Source organism: Manacus vitellinus, unplaced genomic scaffold (genome assembly GCF_001715985.3).
Source record: "Manacus vitellinus isolate BGI_N305 unplaced genomic scaffold, ASM171598v3 scaffold_23_pilon, whole genome shotgun sequence".
NCBI classification, from domain to species: domain Eukaryota; kingdom Metazoa; phylum Chordata; class Aves; order Passeriformes; family Pipridae; genus Manacus; species Manacus vitellinus.
Genome location: NW_021939718.1, coordinates 3991357 through 4014064, shown reverse-complemented (window position 1 = coordinate 4014064; position 22708 = coordinate 3991357). Strand labels below are relative to the sequence as shown.

General features: G+C 37.8%; 1 protein-coding gene across 1 annotated transcript in view; it reads left to right on the top strand.

Moving 5' to 3' along the window:
- Positions 1–22708, top strand: part of EFNA5 (ephrin A5) — a 163216-nt gene that overhangs the window by 138258 nt on the left and 2250 nt on the right. Inside the window, exons 3-4 of the mRNA XM_029959968.1 lie at positions 17461–17526; positions 17912–17992. Of these exons, the coding sequence (XP_029815828.1) occupies positions 17461–17526; positions 17912–17992 (147 nt within the window). The remainder of the gene's footprint in view (positions 1–17460; positions 17527–17911; positions 17993–22708) is intronic.

Sequence of the window (22708 nt, the reverse complement as noted above, 5' to 3'; positions counted from 1 at the left end):
AATCAGGAGAGCTAGTGTTATTCTCCTGAGAAACTTCCTCTGGCTAATACTCAAACTGTAATAGGGAAGGCTACTGTTCAACATCAGATGGAAAGAGATTTCTGCAGGGGTGATTCTGCTTCATGGAGGTTTTGGAAATCTTGTGTCATGGAGTTAATGTGCCCTGTCTTTCTTCAAAATCAGTACAGGGCAGCTGATGAATACAATGGGTCTGAGAATTTGATTATGTTCCTGGCTTAATATAAGCATATGTGAAACTTGCAGTGAATCTATTACTACTTTTTTTTTTTCCTAAGAATGAAGGTCGTCTTAGAGATACTGTTCTTTCAAAAAGACAAAATATTTCTAATAATGTTTTCTTCTCAACTTACTGAGCCTTTTTCCTATATTTACTGTGTTTGTTTAGCCTGTATGTGCGTAGAGATTTTCTTCTCTTTTATGTCCATATGTATATATATAAATATATACACGTCTATATTCCAATATCCCAGAATGGGTAACGTTGGAAGGGACCACTGTGGGTCATCTGGTCCAACCTCCCTGCTCAAGCAGGGTCATCCCAAAGCAGATGGGACAGGATGGAGTCCAGTCAATTCTTTAATATCTCCAAACCCCTCTGGCCAATACTGGTTAGATCTCTGATAAAAAATAATTTTTATGCGTTAATGGCTTTAGCTGTTGTGAATATAAAAATGCTAATTTTAACAAACTAAAACTATACATAATTTTAACTGCATTGAAAGATATTTTTAATATTAAGTGCCAGTGAAGTGTTTCTTTGGCATTGTATTATAATTTCACTAGATTATCATTCTCCTTCCTCTATGGGATGATCTGACCAGTTGTTCCTTCTTGTCCTTGATGTGGCATAACCATACTCTTATCACTGCACATCGCTTGTGTCTTTGAAAATGAAAATGAGATTAAAGATCAATTCAGCCTTACATAAGTTGGAGACTGTTCATGACACTTCTCAGGGAACAGCAGTATCTTCTGTAAAGTCTTCTCTTTACTTCTCTGTGCTTAGTTCCTTTCTTGTAGGTGAGTCGTGGTAATGGATGTGCACTAAGGAGAGACATTCCCACTGAAATCTCTACTGTAAAAGAAAATGGCAGAAGGAGCCATTCTCTACAAAATGTGTTCCAGCCTCCATAAGGAAACTTCTCAGAAAGTTTACCACCAAAATCCTTGGGATGCAAAATATAAAATATTCATTTTCCCTGTGGTTTTCCCAACTTTGTGTCATGCCATGCTATTGCTGCATTCTTGATTGAGGGACAGTCACTTTTCCAGGAGCTTTGCAGTAAACTAATGATCAGCGTTTGCTGTGATTTGGGGGCGCTGTACAATCCCAAACCCTTGAACCAGTCCCAGCTCAGAAACACCAGCTGCTTGTTCTTACTAGAAACAATAGCATTGCTTCTAAACAAACTATATGGGTTAATTTGCAAATCTGATAATCTGTTCTAGATTTTACACAAGTTTAAAAGATGTACATTAAGAGTTAGTTTGGGGAAAGCCCAAAAAAATTGGGGAAAATTGCTATCTAGGGAGAATATTTCTTAATATGCTAACCTAACTGAGAATATATATTTCCACCTAGGACTTTTTTCATTTTAGTGAACTATAGAATATTTTGAGTGAAATATAGTCTTAAACCAAAAATAAGTCTCTTGAGGAACGTGGTGCCACATTGAAGTTATGGGCAGAAAAGGAAGGCAAAATTTTTGGAACTGTATTGACTAGGAGGGTGAGGAACACTGTGCTTTGGAAATCTAAATTAAAGTTACAATTTTGTGAGTACAGCTGGATTTGCACAAAGATGTATGCCTTTCCATGGAGTGCTTGTGAACAGCATATGGTATTCTGTGTGCTAATATGTACATGTAAATCTGCACTCCACCCTTTTTAAATACAAGGTGAAATTATTAACACATGCACATTCTAAAAAAATACTCCCCAAAAAACAGTAATGAAAGAGACACAAATAAAACAGCAACAGAAAGTCCCATGAAATTGCCTTAGCTTTTGAGCAAATGTATTACAGGCTGAAAAAAGCAGCCCCTGAAATAATAGCTTTGAGAGAAGGGGGAGAAAAAGACTAAAAATAGTGGTATGGTTTTTTTCTTTGCCTTTTCATGAAGAAACAGCTTTTTTAATTTACAGACATAAATTCCCACTGGTGATTTACTCCAGATTCAAAAAGTAAATAGAGATTGTGTATGTACATTGAACACAAAAAGAAATTTAGTGATTTGGTTCACTTTACTGGACTTCTGAAAAAACATTCTGACAACTGTGCATACAGACTACTTGATCATAGTGGTCTTTTTTGACTTGAGAAAATAACATTGGTTTTGGTGCATCTACATTTAAGTGGACCCTTTATCTAGGCTTTAGAACACTGATCCAAAATACATCTTAACACACAATTGAAAGAAAACAACAAAACAAAACAAAGAAAAAAACTCCAAGAAAACTCACCGCCTAACCCAAGGGTAGACACAGTTTCTATATTTTTTTCTATATAAATTGCACATGTTTCTTCAACCCTGTTCTTCCTTGGTTCCAGTCCAAAGTAGGTAAAATAAATAGATTTCATATTACAGGCCATATGTCAGAAGTGTTTAGCATTCCCAATTAGAGTCATAATTTTAGAAGTACATAGCTGTCACTTCAGTATCCAAGTAGTGGGCTGATTTCTAAAATGCTTTGCACATGAAGCACAGAGTTCTTCTGAAAATGTGATCTCTGTTGTGAATTGTAAACATCTTGAAAGCTTGTCAGTAGGTTCTTTTGAATTATATGTTTGTATTTTTACCAGGATTTTTTGTGTTGTTTGTGGGTTTTAAGTGCAAATACAGTATTATCATCACCTTGAGCCCCATTTCTGCTCTCTCATAATCAAGGACTAAGATTGTGTAGTATTGTTAGTTGTTCCTTCCTTTTAACACAAAATGCAGTTCTTAGCCTAGAAACACATAAAAGAGTCGTAGTGTTAATGTGGATGGAAACTGAATTGCAAGTACAAGATTCCTTTTAAGAAAAAAAAAAGTCTTAAAACTAGGGTTTTAAACATCTGTCTCTCAAGAGTAAGAGTCTTCAGACAGGTAGTGCTTTAATCAGATGGAAACATTTAGATGAAGAGCCCAATAACAGATGGAGCTGAAGAGTTGTCCTGTCTTGGCCTTTTGTTCAAATGCCACCTCCACGGAGGTGGTAGTAGTGGGATTCTTACACTTACTTGGTATGGAGGTACTCCACTGCTTTAACAATGGGATTTCCTATAGGTCTTCTGACATAAATTGTTTAGCAGAACCCTGACATTAAGGTGATGGGATTTTTTTTTTTTATGAGCCTGTAGATGGGTATTTTGTCAGCTGTCTTGTCTTAGGTGAGAAAATTTAGAAAAAAAAATCATTTGAAAACCCCACTTTTTTGTGAGCCACTAATGATCTGTGGATACAGCTCTATGAAACTCCTTCTCCCTCAAGCAAGCAGACACAATTTCTGTAATTCGAGTTGATGGAAGCCTGTCTTTATAAGCACCATCACCTTCCCTTGGATGACCCACATGTCACTGCTGAGGCTTGGGCTGAAAAGCAGAGCTAATGAAGGAGTTTTCCAGCCCTGGGTGCATCTGTGGCACTTGCTCTCCCTGCTGTGCTGCACAGCATACTGGCCATTTGTTGGCAACTTCATATTTCACACTGCAGGGAATTGAAATGATTGAACAGACAGCAGAAAAGTTTTATTTTCAGTAGAATATGTATCCCTAGACTCTGATTTGGCATAAAACATCTACTTCATGATCTGTTTCAAGGCCAGTTCCCTTCCTCCAACAAAGGTTATGACTCCAGGCAAGCTGTGCCTTCTCTGGCAGGGGAGAGATTCGCCTGAAGACTCGATTTGGTTAGAATCAGAGCATTCAGCAACAGAAGTCCTTATTTCAATCATTCTGAAAAAGCAGCCAAACACTAAATGTATAAACGTATTAAACTGTGAATAAAGAAGGCCTCTGACTTTTTTTGTATGGGTTTTTATAAGAAGTTGATATAAACAATATCTCTATGTGTGTGTGCATGTGTGGCTAGGAATAAACATTCGTTATTGTTCTGAGGGTGAGAGAAGTGACAGATCCTCTACAATGTACTTGCTTAATGATCAGAGTCAGTAAGTAAATCTATCAGTTTCAGCTACAGTTTGTGCATATTTTCAATTTGGACAGTAAATTGTTGCTATGTTGATGTAGTTTCTGCTAAAGTCTTAGGAAATAGGTCCTACATGATGCAGCATTTGGAAATAAATTGATGCATTAAATCTTTTTTTTTGTATTCATGGTGGGGACCTAATTTCAGAGTATTTTGTTTCCTACCAAAAAAAGTCAATTTTTGAAAGACCAATACAGATTTCTTTGTGGAAGTGTCTTCTCAATCCACAGTTACACATCTACTAATACCTCCATGCTATATCTTGCAATGACATAGTCAGATTCAACCTTTATTAAAGTGAGTAACCCGTTACCGTCTGTGTACTTCACTGCCATGGATGCACAGTCTTTGCGACATATGGCTGTTTTTCCTCCTCAGAAAAAATCCTTTTTGTAGCTTTAAAAAAATAGTAATTGAATATTTGCATATCTCCAGGGAGCCATGCGGGTTAAACACTGCATTGATCTTCCACTGTTCTTAGGCTGCTTTTGGTTTAGGAGTAGGAACTGTTGCTTTTATGAAGCGCCTTTTCCTATAAAGTCAAAACCTCACAGCAGTGCACAGAAAGCCAGTGCTATAAAGCAGCTAAGTACAGTCTTTAATATAGAAAGCTAGGTTGTAAGTGTTTTTGTTCCTATGGAGCAGATAGATTTGATTCCATCTGTTCCATATTCATAACAAAGGAGCTTACTTGCAGGAGGACTGACTTCCTGGGAGTAGCATGATAATGATCTTTTCACCACAGATTGAAAGGATCTGAAAATGGTCACTTCAGCTCAGCAGAAAGCAGCCAGCAGTGATAGTGCTTCAGACCTGCTATTTTTCTCTAGCTCTATTTCAAGGGCTCTGATGTCCAAGTGGAGACCAGAGACAAACAACATTCCTCTGGGGTCAGTGTTGGGACCAGTGCTGTTTAACATCTTCGTCAGTGATGTGTATAGTGGGATCAGTGCACCCTCAGCAAGTTTGCAGATGACACCTGTGGCTGACAGGCTGGAGGGAAGGGATGTCATCCTGAAGGACCTTGACAGGCCTGAGAAGGGGCTTCTGTGAACCTCATGAATTTCAACAAGACCAAGTGCAAGGTCCTGCACCTGGGTCAGGGCAATCCCAAGCACAGACACAGGCTGGGCAGAGAATGGATTGAGAGCTGCCCTAAGAAGGACTTGGACTTGTTGGTTGACAAGAAGTTCAACATGACCCAGCAATATATGCTCAGAAAGCCAATCGTATCCTGGGCTCATCAAGAGAAGAGTGTCCAACAAGTCTAGGGAGATGATTCTCCTGGACTCCTGCTGGTGAGATCCCATCTGGAGTACTGTGTCCAGCTCTGGGGCCCCCAGCAAGAGAGGGGCATGTTGGAGCAATTCTAGAGGAGACCTTGGGGGCTGGAGCGCTTCTCCTGTGAGAGAGCTGGTGATGGTCAGCCTGGAGAAGCCTCCAAGGAGCCCTTAAAGCAGCCTTCCAGTACATAAAGAGGGCCTGAAATAAAGAGGGAGAGGGACTTTTTACAAGGGCATGTAGTGATAGGACAAGGGGGAGCTGTTTTAAACTACAAGAGAGTAGGTTTAGATTATGTGTTAGTAGGAAATTCTTTACTCAGGGAGTGGTGAGACACTGGAGCAAGTCACCCAGAGAAGTTGTGGATGCCCCATCCATGGAATTGCTCAAGGCCAGGTTAGGTGGGGCTTTGAGCAGCCTGGTCTAGTGAAAGATGTCCCTGCCCATGGAGGGGAGGTGGAGTGGAACGAGATCATCTTTAAAGAGCCATTCCAAACCCAAAGCATTCTATGATTCAATGAAGATGCATGATTTTTCTGAATAAATCAAAACAAAAATATAAACCCTCCTTCCTTCCATGTCTGTTGTTCCCCTCCTCCATGTTAGTTCTCTGTCTGAGGAGTTCAGGATGTTTTCTCAAATAAAAATGGAATGACATGTTACAAATACAGGGTCAATTTTTCTTTATTTGATCTTGGTATTAAAGGCAGAAGTGAAAAATTATTGACTGTCAGTCTGGGTTCTGTTTTCTGAACTTTTCTCATGATCTCTTCTTTCTCAGCAAGGATATTCTGTGAACAAGAAATTTGAAGTCCAGAAATTGCATGTGAAAGCGCCTTGCTGGGTTTTGTAATTAGGATGCTCCAGTGCCATCTTTCATTACACACCTCGTGGGCTTTCAGAAAAAAAAAAATCCATCTTGATCCAAGAAAAAAATATTCTTGTCTCTGCAGGATATTTCACAAGGGTAGAAGAGAAAAGTGCAGGAGTGTACCCCAAGCACTTTTACTTGGCTAAAAAACAAGTTATTCAGTGACCCCTAAAAGGTGAACTGGAAGTTTACAGAGATCTTAAAAATTAACTAGGAACACAGAATAGGAAAAATCCTTCGGTGTCGTTGGTTCTGGCTATGCAATTTTGAAAGAGGGTATGAGACAGCCAGGTTTACCATTGTCCTGGCTGGAAGTCATACAGGGCCTGCTGGATGCCATAACTCTCTGTGTTCCAGGATGGCTGGTGCTCCTGGAGGCAGCTGTGAGAGTAGGATAGGCAGGCACCAGGCATGAATAGCCTGCCTTAGATGGCACTGCAGCATCCATGTAGGCATACTCAGGGGTTTTTTGGCCTTCAAGCCAACAGTACCATATCATGAAATTCATAGATGTGTATGAAAGCATCCACTACTCTTACCGTTTAAGACTCCAGATCAGATCATGCACACATATTTGCAGATGTGATACTCCTTCACACCCCAAAGCGAGAGATGCGATCTCAGACTGGGATTTTTTTGTTCGTTTGGTTGTTAGTTTTGCTGTAGTAACTCAGGGAGAGCATCCATACATTTCAAGTGACTCTTTTCCTAACTAAGGTAAATGACAGTGTGTCCAGATTTCTTTGTAGAAACAGTGTATGGAAACGTCTTTTTAGTGTGGGAGGAAGAAGCACCTGGTGCACACTGTCGTGCAGCTCTGCACAGCTACCAGAACTGCATCCAGGGCAAATGTTTGTTAATGTTGACTAACCAGGAGCTGAGACACAAATGTAAGTGGATCTTCATAGTTACAGAAAGGAGGATGGGGATTGTGCACTTCACTGTCAGGGCTACTCTAGTAGGACAAGGCTTGAGTTCTCTACAATGATGAGTGTAGACAGCACAGTAGGTTAGAGCATTTAAATTGAGCAGTGAAGGACACTGTGTTGTTGAGAAAAGTTAATTTGGCAGAGTTTTTTGTCCATCTCTTTTGAAGTGAAATATGTGTCAGCAAGGAGGTTTTCCAGTAAGTTGTGTTGTCCTGTATTGTTTTCCAAATGTATGACCTTATATATATGTATATATATATATATGGAAAACATCATTAGAAGCTGCTCATAGCTTGGTTATGCTAGTTCTTAACTGGCTAACATGTAAAGAGTAGAAGAATAAGCTTGCACTGGGGAGGCACTTGCTTAGATCATGGTATAGGAGGTAGAAAATAGAGATAATAATTTCCCTGTCTACTTGGTCAGATTGTTAGTGCGAAACAGGGGCTTTTCTGGAAGAGAGGTAGCGTTCTCTCTTCAATTCTGAGTGGACAGTTGTTACAGCATTCAGGAAGAGGAAACCTCAAGAGGTACCCATTTGTTTCATGTCTGATGAGGCATTCATTGCTTTTAAAATGGTTTCCAAATCACCAGGGCTTTTGAGTCTCAGTTATGGAAAAGTGTGCACATATATGTGCACTAAGTTTGAATTCATCTGGGAGTGATCACTGGGAATAGAGCTAAACATCCTGTGGTATACATTATTCTTAAAAGAAAAAAAGCACAGAAGGAAATAATTTGTGGCAGAATAAAATGAAAGGTTAGCTCTCCCATGGGTGTCTTAGACTTTCCCACAGTCATGCTAACGACAGACTACAGTCTTTTTCTGGCATAGATGAGACATGTCAAAGTCTTGACGAGTTCTCCGTGATGAAGCCGTGCCTATTCTCAGATAGGTTGGCTTTTTGAAATATGGATTTCAAAGCATAAGTGAGACTGGTGGCACCAAACACAAGCTAGACAAGTGAAAGACAGAAGCGGGAATGTAGAAGTTTAAATGAAAGTGCTATGTCTGGTACACTGGACAGATTTTGAGTAAAGAGGAAACTTCAGCTTGATGTGTTCCTGAATTTTTCATGGTAAAGGTGACAAGTTGAAGGGTTAAGGAAATCCTTCCAAGGACTGGATATAAATTTCTGGCTTGTATGGTGGAGTGATTGAATGCTCAGTAGTCCCTCTGCAAGACTTGAGCAAACTGGGAATTTGCATGATAAAGATGTACTGTTATTAATATAGTGCTGGCATCTGTTACTGTGTTTGTACTCAGTCATGGCCTGGGACTCCACCATAGTAGGTGTAATGAAACAGAAGGTCTCTGCCTGAGAATCTTTACATTTTAGAATAAGAGCTTGAATTACAGTGGACTATCATGTATTTTCCAAGCTTTATCTTTTCTGTTTCATATCCAGTTTCCATCCTGCACAAATTTGGGTTTATCCATGTAAAGGCTGTGCCAAGGTGCTATTAAAACTTGGACAAGAGAAAAAGCCCTTCCAAAATCTTTTGACTAAAGGTATTATCTCTAAGCAGCGTTTGCAAACTTTGAGTGCATGTGCACTCAAATACGTTCAAAATTGTATTGTTCTCACTCTTTGCCTTCATTTTAAATAACAACAAAATACAACCCCCATTCTGTGCTTTTTTCCCCCCTAAATTTCTCCTGATCTTAAGGCTACTTCTTGAAGATCTCTTCCTGTCTTTGTCTTCTTCCTCCTCTGCTAGACATGAACAAGATATTTTGTTTGCTTTGCTTAGGTGAGTAACAAAAATATCTTTTCATGTCTACATACATGTCACAACCTTAGCAAAATACAACATTTATAGTTACTTTGTTTTTATAAACTGACAGAATTTTCAAGGATAACATATAAAGACAGAAAAGTTTCTAAATATTTTTAAGATAGTGGCAAGCCCATGAAGATGGAGTAGAATGGAATGCCTCTCTCTGTCTTAATTACAGTGTCAGCAGTGGTAAAGCTAGCCATGGGTAATATGAAGTCTATTAAAGTGTATGAGTTTAGTAACATGATACAATACCCACAGATTCCATGTGGGTGAACGTGTTGCTTTAAAGATCAAAAAGAAAAAGTCATTACTAACAAGACTATAATGTCTCTTCAAAGGATTTACTTACTTCTAGTTCTTAGAGATGGAAATTAGAAAAATGGATAGACTGCTTGAAGAAAACCATTTTATTTCTAGTGATACCAAGGGAAAATCAAAGTACAAAAGTGCTTATGAAAACTCTGAGGAGGGTATATTTTTCTCTAAGTGCTTTATTTGATAGTATTAACTTGTTTTATTAGCAATTTGCTCTTAATGTTGTACAATAACTGTAGTTGGTTTTGTTAATGCCACTGAAAACAGTAACGAGATGTGAGGTTTTTATTTCTTTCTAGTTAATAAGTGTTGGTTTGTTGCAATAGAAAGTATGACATCAGTCATTAATATTGGAGTAGTGCAGAAATGTTAGCACTTACTTTAAGGTACGTAATACAGTTTGCATTTATGAAAGAGAAACCTTTTTATATAGAGAGGAACACCTGCAAATATTTCATGTGGAAGTAACTATATGGTCTATTCTTCATCTCTGCCTCCTTATATTTCACAGGAACTTACATGCTACTAAAAGTCCATTCCAAGTAAGGTATGCCTTTCATTTATTTCCAGCGGAGCTTTATTTGTTTTTTAATGAGAAGAAACACCACAGAAGCAAAACTGATTCTCTTAGACGCTCAGGCTGCAGTTAGATGACAGCATTGCCCTAAACATAAATGTTCTTTCTTTTATGAAAAGAAAAAAGATAGTCTTTGCAAAGAACAACTGAGATTTGTTTTCTTACTGGCTCAAGGCTTGGTTCAGAGATACAACACAGGCACAGTTGGATTTTCCAGCATCTGAAACGTCTGTTTTGTTGCTCTCTTGAAGGTGTGAAGGGTACCAGCTGCCCTGCACCGAGGTTTTCCTGAACTCAACAGGACTCGGCAGCTTGGGAGGAGGACAGATGATAACAGTATGACTGTAATAAGCCTTTGGACTGGATTCAAAGTGATGCTGTCTGCCTCATATGAGCCTGCAGCTGCTGTTCACCTCTGGAGGTGTCCAGCACTGAGAAGGACTGGGCTTTGGGTTTCTTTGATGTTCTGCAATAAAAAGGTCTGACTCCAGTACACCAGCTGGGCCAGCAACAGGGAAGGCTTGTCATTAAATCACCCCTTAGAGCAGAAGAGGGACCATCCTGAGAGACATATAGGGCTAGACCATGCTAAGAGGAAATACTGAACAAATGACTTAATTAAGCTGGAAGTCCATGGTTTACATATCTTAACATACATGGCTTGGTATTGTTTTATATGACTTTGATGTGAAACCAACTTTCAATCTATGCAGCCTTCAATCAGATATATAAGCTGCAATGCATTAGAAGCTGCAAGAAAAATTATATTCTTTCTGGCCAACAGTTGCACTGGGACAGTTAATTCAGCATTAAGTGCAGAAACAGTAACTGTTACTTTCTTCCAAGAACTCTCACTAAAATAGCATTTTTCTGGCAAGTCATTTCCACTCACTAGGTTATTTTTTAGGAGGTCTGAGAAATACAGTCACTTGAGAAGTAGGCCATAATAATCCAGTGTTTTTACACAGTGCTATGCCAGTGCAAATTATGTATAAGACATTAGGAATTAAACGTAGCATTTCACAATCTGTGTGTTGTGCACTTGGTTTCTATCAAGTCTTTTTCTCCTTGCTGTGCACTTTGTCGTTTATATTTTGAATGAGTGCAGAATGTAAGTCCATGTTTGTGTGTAGGCATGTATCTTCACACAGACAGGGTCAGTACAAAAATGCAATGTGACTGTTTTTACCTTCACTTCGTACAGATGCAGTTGAGTATGCAAGAGTAATGCAAAAATATGCATTTGTATTAGGTGTCCTATTAATACTGTGGATTTTAAAATACGCAGTTGGAAATGCTGGTATCCATAGTCCTTTTGCTTTTATTAAGCCATAGGCAGTATTAGCTGCGATCTTTCATCTCTTTGTTTATTTATTTACTTTCCATTTTAGGTAGTTTTTCTTAGTTTTCAAGTATTGTTGGCAGTTCTGGATCAAGTGGTTTTTCAGATGAGATTCTCTCTCTGTTGGCTTGAGATTTTTGAGTCTTTAAGTTGCTCAGGAATTTTTTTTTTTGTTTTTCTCATCTTGGTTGTGACTAAATACAGAGAGATGGTGGACTCAGCTATGCCAACTCTACCAGTAAGTTTAGTGGTGATTTATTGAGGAATTGTGCTTAATTGTTGTGTTGGTCTGAAGAATGAGTAAGTTGTGGGCATTCAATATTTTCATTTTCCCAGAATGGAGTTGTGTATCCTACCAGAACAAAGCTTTTGCTGTTAGGTTGGAATGAAAGAGCAATCATGGAAAGTCTTTTAAATTAAACTCAAGTATTGGTGAGACCTGTGCTTTCCATAGGGCCAGTATTTATCTATTTTTTAGTTTTGTTTTATTTTAACATGTACAAGAAAGAAAGATCTATAAATCCTCTCAAGTAACTTCTTTTTGATTAATAATTTTGAAGAACCCTTCATTATCCTTAGCTGTTGGTGTTACTTCATGTATGCACACAGAGGAGTGCTTTATTGATTGATTTAATTCTAGCTGACTTTTTCAGTTGTAAAGTTTATGCAAATTCGTACGTTTTTTCAGTCTAAACTGTGAGAAGAATATTAATAACTAATTCTGCATTTACCTGGCTAATTTGCATACATTTGTGTTCTATGGTAAATCACATGAAAACCTTCAGGGGGAAGGCTGAGCTCTTCTAGCAACTAATAGGCTATTTTTTTCTTCTTACTTGCACAAATTGAGAAATATTGCCTGTGGCAAACATAATGGAAAACTGCATTTTTAATGCTCTCACACATACTCATTTCTTTACAAAGAAAGAAGCACATGACTCTTCTTAAAAATAAAACTTTCTAAATCTCTGTAGCTAACACAGGATATTGGATGCTAAAACACTTCAGGTTGGTGGAATTACGATTTTCAGGTTGTATAAGGTTACTTGGATATTGGATTTGACTAATGGGAGTGCTATTGTGCCTGAAAGGGCTAGAGGCAAATCAGAGCTATAAATATTTTCTGCTGGAGAGATTGTCTGTAACTTACAGGACTAAGAGAGTGCAAGGACTGTGTAAACATGAGTTTCTGATTTACAACATGTAGCATTCTGTTTATGGGATTGCTGCAGGTTCTCTCTTTGTGGTGTTTCTCCACATGATTACAGAAGTTACACGTGCAACCCTTTTGCCTGGACAGTAAGTGTTAGGTGTTTACTTAAGCTGTTTGCATGTGTCAGTTTAGTGTGCTGGGGAGAAGTTCAAAATTAATCCTCTATTGGTTTCCCAGTCTGAAACAATTCTTCTGTTTAGTGCTTATGGTTAGGAAGCACTTACCAGGGCCAGAATCTGTGTAACAGAGGTGGTGGTAGTAGTACATCTTCAATGAACTGAGGTGAGATCTTGGTGTGATTTCTCAGTTCTTCCCTACAGGAGACCCTGTTTGATGGACTTCTTAGCAGAGAGCAGAAGAAAACATTCGTTACATTTTTCAAAAATGCAGTGAGAGCAGACTGTCTCCTGTGTTTCATGATCACTGGTTTGTAATCCCTTAGAGAATACTCCAAGTGAACTGGTAACAGTAATTGAAATACAAAATAGTAAGAGAATTACCATCTGCAGTGTGTCTGCAGAGGTGCACTGAAGGTGTTGGGTTTCTTCATAAAGAAAAGGATGCTCCTTTACCAGTATCCCCGCCCCCATACTAAACAAAGGTACTATCTGAGTGACTCAGAAAAACGGAGCCCTTTTTCTACGCTGAACTGGTTTTGCTGTCTAATAGGGCCCAGAGTGACTTATGCCCTGAATGTTAAATGTCTTTGCAATGCTAAAGGAGAATTTGGACTGCATTTGTGATTCCTTTTTTTCTCTGTATCAGGACTTGCATTTTAGGGAAAGATGCAATCCTGTAATTAGAAAGCTAAGAATGAGTGAGGAGGCAAGCAGAAGTAACCACTGACTACATGTGGTTACTATCAGTAAATAGGATGGTTGAGGCACTTTTTATTTGTGGCATCCTGATAACTGAGCCTTGGGTAGTTGCCAGCCAAATTTTTGCCTGTCTTAGGAAAGGAAATAATTACAGCTTTTGTCACATCTCTAGCAGGTCCTGATAACCAAATTACTTTTGAAATTCTATTTTTTGTTTGTTTGTTTGTTTTGTACATTTACTTTTTAATTAGCTTATTTTGTACACTGATTGGGCCGTATCTTGATGACTCCTTTAATGAGTTTTAGGGATTTATCATAGTAAGTTGAACTGCATAACTGTTTTCTGTATATGTTACTTTTTTATTCTCTATCTGCAGCTTCCTGCAGTCATTGAATAACTGCTAAGTGTTATCAGGCTGAAGAAGGACCTAACCTGTTATTTATATCTAATATATTAATAATGTACCATGTGTTTTCTAGCTGAGAGCTGTGTAATTTTATTTTTTATATATTTAAATATAGCTTGCAAACACTGAAATATTTATGGTTTGGCTCTAGATGAGGAGAGAATAATTTTTGTCACTCTCTTTCCTTTCCTTACAGGGTATAAAAATGATAACCAGAAGTGTTTTAGAGACGAGAAATTTTCTCATCTAATTTGTCTTTATGGGCCATTTTTGGATCCATCTAGTCCTGTGTGCAGTAGTTCATTACATGTGTTTTCTTCTAGTTCAGCTAATGGAGATGGAATCTCCAGTCTCCAATCTGAAGAATACAGAGGCCATGACTTAAATTTCTTCTGAATTGTGGAATTTTCCTATTTAAAAAAATAATGAAGAGCCCAAACCAGTTATTTCTGTAATCATTGAGCTGTTTTCATATATCTTTTTATTTCAGAGGGATTTTAGTGTTCACTTTCTTCTAAACGAAGTCTTTATGTAACCATGAAGTCTAAAACATTTTCTTTAAAAGAGGGACCCAAGAGATTGTCATGAAGTTGCTGGTAAAGGTGAGGTAGGGCAAGGGAGGAGGGAAGTGTCATAGGAATTGTAGTGACATATAGGAACTAGCAACGCTGCAGAGTTCCTCTTCTGTTTTCAATTGTGATTCTTCCTGGCACAAACCAAACCAGTCAGATCTTTTCTAGTCTAATATCATCCATGAAGAAAAAAGAGCATGTAACTACTTTTGCGCCTTATGAGGGACTTTTTTCAAAGGTTTGTTTTCGTTGTGCAGCAAGGCTGCAATTTCGTTTTTTTTTTCCTTGGGAATTCTGGCTTTTGAAATGAAAAGTGTTGCTTGGGACAGATGCCATTAGTATCAGAGGCTTCCTGCTCTCAGAACTGGCCTCTGTTTTATTGCTAATATCACCTTTAAAATGGGCAAATGGAAAAATATTATAGCAAAGCCTTAGGGGCTAACCTGATTTGGTGCAGGAAGGAGAATGAAATTTCTCTTTGTAGCACCTAGAAAGGACATCTTTTCTTATACTGTAGCTAATTTCAGTGGCATGTAGCAACAACAGCCCTGGTTTACCTGAGAAGCAGCTTTTACAGATCCCAGCTGACAAAGAGGAGTTCTCTTTTTCCTTTCCTGACTCTTTCGTGTGGGTGATGCATCTGGTCTTAGGACAAAAACTGCCACTGGGGTATGTTTTTTCTTTGAAGAGGAAAAGGAGAAGGGAGAAGGAGGGAGGATGGGAGAAAAAGAAAGGAAGGAAAAAAAATTAATTGCAGTCATGCATCTTGGCAAACAGTACCTAATCTTAGGAAGGCCGAAGAGGTTGCACTGTATCCCTTCACCACTTTGGTCTTGGTTGTTAAGGCAGATGCGAGCGCTGAAAAATGCTACTTGATTTTTTTTTTTTTATTCTTCATTGTTCCCTTTGAAGGAGTAAAACATCGATTAAAGGGGCATCTTCCTGACTTTACTGCAAAAAATTGAGAGTACACCTTTGAACACATATGAACAAAGCATTAATTTTGTGTGTTTTCCAGAAAGAATGGATTTTTTTTTGCCTGGATTTTTTTATTGGCTCCTAGCTAGTCAGTGGTATTCTAGTTAGTCACTGAATAACAGAGTATTATAATAAAGAGCAGTGAGCAAAACGTGTTTATTTGATGGACCTAAGCAACTGCATGTAAGCATCAAAGCTAAAATTTACCTTTAAATAAATGTGTGTCACAATGCACTTCTGGAATAATTTCTGGGCAGAAAAAATCTGTTAGTGGTAAATTTACTGTAGGGGTTCTATTTTGTCTAATGTTGCAAGTATTATTTCCACCTTTATGCTGGTAATTTGGTAATGACTGTATGATTCTTATCTTTTGAGAAATCTACAACTGCCTGTTCAGTCTTAACAAACCATTTAGCCAGTTATGTATATTTAGTGAGGGCCACAGAAAGGACAAGATTTCCTGAATATAGCCACAGAGTGCGGGTATTTTACCCTAAATAACACACCAGTTACTGTAAATGTCAATAGATGGAGATTTTCTGACTTTGACTTAGTAAGATCCTATAGCAAAACTATCTGTTAACTCTCTTTTGACTGCTTGGGATTGTGAGGGGGGGAGCATAGCTTCTACTCACTTTTGACTAAAGAAAGGGTACAATTTTTCAAGAACTTTCAAGATGTGGAACCACAGCTTTAGCTTTATTATATTCTTTGCTTTTCTCCTTTTTTGTGTTTGTGCTGAGTTTTCTAGTTCTTGGTAAGTTCTTCTAAGAAAAATCTGATGCCTGCCTTCCAAGCACATCATCAAAGACTTAGGAAATTTATTTCAAATTAGTTGAGGACCCCTTCAAGTGTGAGCTTAACGTGAAGACAAAGAGTGTGCATTCATATCTCTGTGTATAAATCATGTTAGTTATTTGTCACACACAGGGACAGAATTAATAAAAATGGGTGAAACAAGGATAAACAGAACAAACTAACATCTTGCCAGCTGAATCATCTTTCCCAATAGTTGCCATTTAATGCAAAACACAGCTCCTTTTGCCTTAATACATGGCTTTTTTGATGCAATAAAATAGAAGTTACTCTGTAGTGTTTCAGGCAATATTTTTTGGCAATAGCTTTTGAGGGGTTTTGCAAGAAAAAAACACGAATGGTCTTTTGGAAGTGAAAGTCTGCATGCGCAAGTCAAGTTGCTTGGTTGCCAGTGTGCATGTTCAGCTGTGGGCCAGTGTACAATTTAAAAATTGAGGAAAGTTACCAGTATGTAAAGATTGGCAGACATTACACAAGGGAGTCCGGTCTGTGCTGACAGGCAGGCATATTATGATTATGTATTTTGAGGCAAGAATGGTTCTAGAAAGGAATTTTTCACAACAGAGAAATAAGTAGGTGTTGACACTGGATCTTTGTGTGTGATCTTTTGCATTAGGGCTAGACATACTTCCACTTACTCTTTTTCTCCTAATACAGTAAGTATTCTTAAAATTAAATACTTTGAATGGGAAATGATAAGGGAGGGCAGAAAGAAGGAGTAAACTGATTTTGGTTTGTTAGTTGTATAACATGGGAAATTGTGTTTTGACTGAAGCAAGATAAATATTTTGTCAACAAAGGCAGATGCATATGGAGGCTGACTTTGCTGTAAAATTTAATGGTGTGTATTTTTACTTTTCTGGGACTATATACAGAGTTCCATTTTTAGCACTGTCACCTTTGGTGTCATTTTGTTTTTTCGTCCCTTTTTAGGTTGTTGAAGCCTATGGCTTAGTGTTTCAAGACTAACTTTTCTCTAAGTGTTCTGAAGTGTTGTTTTTTCGGAGTGGACACATGCATTACAGCAAAAAACATATCAAAAAAGCTTCCAAGAAAAAGGTGTGGAAAGATGAAAGGAGATAATGAAACATTGAAAATACTATGTGCTTCACTACTTCCATGTCAAATAATAAAGGAATTAATTAGAATAAAACCTACAGTTCTTCTCCTGCTTTTGCGTAGTCACGCTACGTTGTGCACTTTTAAGTCTTTTGTGCAGAGACTGAAATGTGTCCAGCCCTTCAGATGAAGGGAAGATAAAGGATAGTTTATTTTTGCTCAAAATATATTCTGCATTGCACACTCTTACTCCTCCACTTGTCTTTCCTTGTTCTTCATTTTACAGCTTCTGCAATCCCAGATAATGGAAGGAGATCCTGCCTAAAGCTTAAGGTCTTTGTGCGACCAGCAAGTAAGTTCTTCAGATTAAGTTTTTGAGGGTGGCTTTCTAGTGCATGCTTTACTGTGTGGTCTAGTAAACAGCAGTAAATCTGGTTTTTAGCTGTTAAATCTTGTATCTGTTCTTACATACAACAACGTTTGTATTATGATTTTCATTGTATTTTCTTATTGTTTTTCATAAAACTTTAGTTACATCGCAGTTGCTAACTTGTTTCTGGAAATGGGTACAGATCAGAGAGTGTACTGCATTTGGACAAGTGCCACAGATTTTAAAATATGAATATGCTTAATTATATGCAGTAAATAGAGAGAAAAAAATAGAGGAAACAAGGAAAGTGGGGAGTTTAAGGGTGTCTCACTAACATATTTGGCTGTTATCTTTATTTTCGTTATAGACAGCTGTATGAAAACTATAGGTGTTCATGATCGTGTTTTCGATGTTAACGACAAAGTAGAAAATTCATTAGAACCAGCAGGTTAGTATGCTTAGAGAATCTCTTTTAACAAATGCGTGTATCCCTCTGGTGCTTCAGTAGTTTTTTTCCTCTTCTCTCTGCATGCTTTGCATGGTACAACTGCTCTTCTTTTGGACATTTCTAGCAGTGCTAATGCACTGTATGATATATTTCCTGTATCCTTGTCTAATCAGGGGAAGAAAAATGTTGCTTTATTTGCTTTTTTGGGTGACATGGTTTAATGTAATTTGGTGTGTGCCAGTGTAAAATTTTCACCAGTATCCTGAAGTCACTGGCCCATCCAAGCCAAACACCCAGCATGTTGGCAAAACACCCTATTTACTAACTGGGTCCAAAGTTTTAGAAATAAAAGTCAATGGGCACACCTCATTTATTATGTATGGTTTCAAAAGACCTTCCGAAAAACAGAAGCACTGCTTGTTTAATGCTGGTGCATGACACAAGCATGCAACTAACTGAGTTAGTGTTTATATAGAAATTAGTCCTTTAAAATTATATATATTTGTGTGTATACATGGTTAGGCAAAGTATCATTTTTACATATGTGTACATACACACACATGTGCACACACACTGATATATATGTGTGTGTGTGTGTGTGTATGTAGAAAAATTTCTCCCCTGTTTTTATTGAAGCAAACTTAAGTTTGGGGAGGCCTTTTCTGCTTTGTTTTTTTTTTTTTTTTGTAAAACATTGCCTTAAGAATAAGGATGCTTGCTATGATGAAACCCCTTATCTGCCCAGGGCAAAGTTATATTAATCTCCAACATCAATCAAGCTGACATGTCTCTGTGTAGAAAGTACATGTGTGTTGTTTGAGTGGCTCAAGTTTATGATAGATAGAGGCATATTTAATTCTAGGTGTATATGTAATCCCAGCAACATAAATGAGATGGCTCATGACATTAAAATTAGGTGGATATGTAGAAGTATTTGTAGTAGTGGTTTACCTGTTTGTTTTATATATACCTACACAGTGCTCACACATTGTTTTATTAAAGCCTCAATAATTAAAATACACAGTTAAACAAACAAATTGTACCAGAAAATATTGCCCATATGCTATTTAGTACATACCCTGAAGAACAATTACCAAGATTTTTTTTCTCTTATGCTGTTTGAAAGACTTCCTCTTTATGTATGAAGCAGTGTACTAATTTTTTACTCTCTGTAATGTGCAGTTCCTTTAATTAAAATTCATTATTTATGCAGAAGAATAAATGAGATTTTCACAAATTATCCAATTTGAATGATATGCCTATGGATAAACAATAGGGTTTATTGTTTTTCTTTGAAATAATTTTCAAGACTCTCCTAAAATTTGGAGGTTTGAGAATCAAAGGTGTTTTCTAAGCAAATCTAAATGCAAGGACAGTGCATTTACATTAGATACATTTATACATTTGATAACAACATTCTTGTACAGAAGACATAAAGATGTTCTTTCACTGTCTCTGTGTTACCTACGAATCTAAAAACTCAATGCACTTTTTTACATTTAGTGATTTGGTAAACATGGTCTAATTAATGTGTATTTCTCCTGTTACTGGCTTGCAAAAGAGATCATCTGAGTATTAAATGCCTGATTTTAGTAAACTTGCTGAATATTTATTTTTTTTAGCAGTGCTGCTCACTTCCCATTGAATGGTTATAACTAGCTAGCATCATCACAAAAGCACATCATTAGAAAGCAGCAGGCAAACCAAGGAACCAAAATTAAACAAAGAGCATCCTGCAGTCTGAGATGAAATACTGTTTATGTTACCAGGAGGAAATAATAGCTTTAATGAGAAGGTTTGGTACCAAAAAACTCCCACTGCTGACATCAGTGTGTGTTTGCATTATTAATTGGTGGATCTTGTTGCATGTGTTCTGTGTAATGTACTAATTTGCATGTCTCTGGCGAACATCCTCTGCTTCTGTGCTCTCATCTGGCCTGCCATTGTCTTCTTCCACAGTAGACAGAAGAATTGGAAGACAGGAGGGTCATGTTCAGCAGATTACTTGCTGTCGTCTTTCTTTTAAAAATCACCATTTGTGTGATTTTTGAACCCTTGTAATTTCACTGATTTTGTTCAGAAATTTGTAGGAAGCTGATCTGTAATGATCACACTTCTTTCAGAAGTGATCAAAGTAATTGGCTCTATTCCTGTCCTCCCCTTCTCTTCCTCCTTAATAATAAAAATAAAAAGCCCCTAAACAAAAATTGCAGCTGTGCATATCTGAAAGTTATACCTGAAGGGCATGTGATATGAGGCTGTGTGATCTGAAAAATTTATGGCTGTCAAAATAATTTTTTCTATTTACTGGTGGCATTTCCAGTCTTTAGCATTGACCTTCTGGATTTTACTCAGGAGTTTTTCCTGTTCATTACTTGCCTTTAGTGTTTAAAATGAAGCAAAACCTTTTTCCCAAGCCTTAAATAAAGTGCAGTTATACCTCTGCACCTCCAAGGAAAATTGTATATGTAGACTAATATTCATAACCACAGATGAATTGTGTCTTCTAATAGACAAGTGCAGAAACCTTGCAACAGCACTGACAGAAAACCCAGATGATTTCTCGAAAGGAATCCCTTAATATTACATGGAAATCAATTCTTCTGTGAAGAATGGATTTATAAAAATGGCATCATAGAAGATCTCCATATTTTTCATTTAAGCAAAGTAATTTTTTTAGCTTAGTGCTTTTTCATTGAGTTTTTTAGCCGTAGCCAGTGTTCCAGTTGTGGCAGTATCTGATAGTCACAGAGGATGAGGATTTATTAGTGCTTTACACTAGTTGTGGCCTGTTGTGTTTTAGTGCTGAGTCACTGATATAATTAGGACAAAACTGTTGACATTCAGTGTTGCAAATTCAGACTTATTTGCCATTCTGTTGATGATGCAAGAGATAGAAGGTAATACACATAATTCTCTCTAGTTTTAGTTCATCAGCAGTGAGTAAATGTTTTCAAATTGGGAGGAGCTAACTTTAAATATATGAAAGAAGATAGAACTGACAGTTAGGACAGGGTTATTTTTTCTCTGTAAATTCCTAGAGTATATTTTAATTGAGAAGGAAGCGTTTGTGAAGCACTGTATTGTCATTGCAGTGTCATCAAAGTACAAGATTGTAACTCGGAACTGAAATGTGAAACAGCTTTTGGTATTGACAACCACTGGAATTGTCACTTTTCAGTAGCCAGCATTCACTGAAATTTTTAGATTCCTTTGGAATAATTCTGGAGGAAGAATAGTGGGGCCTTGCTCAATGTGCCTGGGAGGGTCTCCTTGTCATATGTGGTGCGGAGCTGCAGCTAAAGTCATTCCAGCCAGTCTTTCCCACTGACATCAGAGAATCACAGAATGGGTAGGGCTGGAAGGGACCACCGGAGGTCACCTAGTCCAACCTCCGTGCCCAGGCATGTCCCCTAGAGCATGTTTTACTGAGGATTTTGTCCAGATGGCTTTTTAGTAGGAGAATCACACCCTCTCTGGGCAGTCTCTTCCAGTGCTCAGTCACCCACACAGTAAAGTTCTTCCTCCTATTCTGGTGGAACTTCCTGTGCATCAATTTCTGCCTATTACCTTCTGTGCTATTGCTTGGCACCCCAAAGTAGAGATGACGTCCCTTTCTTACAGACGTGAACTATTTACAGTTGATCAGTGCTTGCTTGTCATACTTTTGCCTTGAGCAGCACTGAAACCTGTTGATAAGCCTTATGTGATTATAGCATCAATTAGTGCTGAAAAAAGTACAGGTGATAAATTGCTAATTCAGTTTACAGTGCATCTTGCTGTGTAACTGAGCTGGGGCTGAAGAGCCTATTAGCCTAAATTATGCTAAGTGCTCTATCTGCTGTTGTGTGGGTAGGAAGGGGTGGGAGCTTGTTAGTAGCTAAAGCCAAGTAATATGAAAGGCTCTATGCCAAAGTGGTCTCAGTGAGCCCAGTGTCCTTACTCCTGCTTCCCTTAGTCCTCTAGGTGGACTTGCACAGCTCTCACCCAGTGTAATCCTGACAGTGCAGTTTCTTGAGATAGGAGCTATGAGACAGAAACATCATAGATATGTTGACATCTCTTATAAATAGGGGAGCTTATTACACTTAATTTTGCTGGAAACTTAAAGGACTCTAAAAAACTTACGAATACATTTTGAGTCCACTTCACATTTCCCCAAAAGGTTTAGCTTATTTCTGTCAGAGCTAACTTTTTATGGCAAACCTCAGATTGCTTTTTTAAATAGCCAGATTAGGATATGGGGGATATGAAGGGCCAAATGTGGATATGAGGGATATGGATGGCTTTGCAGAGAAAAATACACGGAACAACACGGAAGCTGAATTTGACTTTACCTACCTTTTTTATGTTACAATCTATGGCTTTTAGGCTGATCTGTAGTTTATGAAAACTAAATGAAGGTTTATTATGTACCATAAATTTAATATTTGTTACTGTATTCTCTTCTGCCACTAATGCATAAGTATGTTTTCCCAACTCATCTGGTTCTTTTCTCATTAGTTTTAGCAGCACATATGTATTTCTCTATTTTGTGTACAATAAAAGGGAGTGAGATTTTCCAGATTGAGTGTGTATTCTATACAATTGGTGATTGTCATGTGTTAGCCTTAAAAATTCTGTTTCAAGAAGGGGGAATGATCTTAGATCTCCTGCACATCCCCAGGTGCAGTGTACTTCAGTGGAAATTTTATGTGAGGAAGGGAATATATGCTT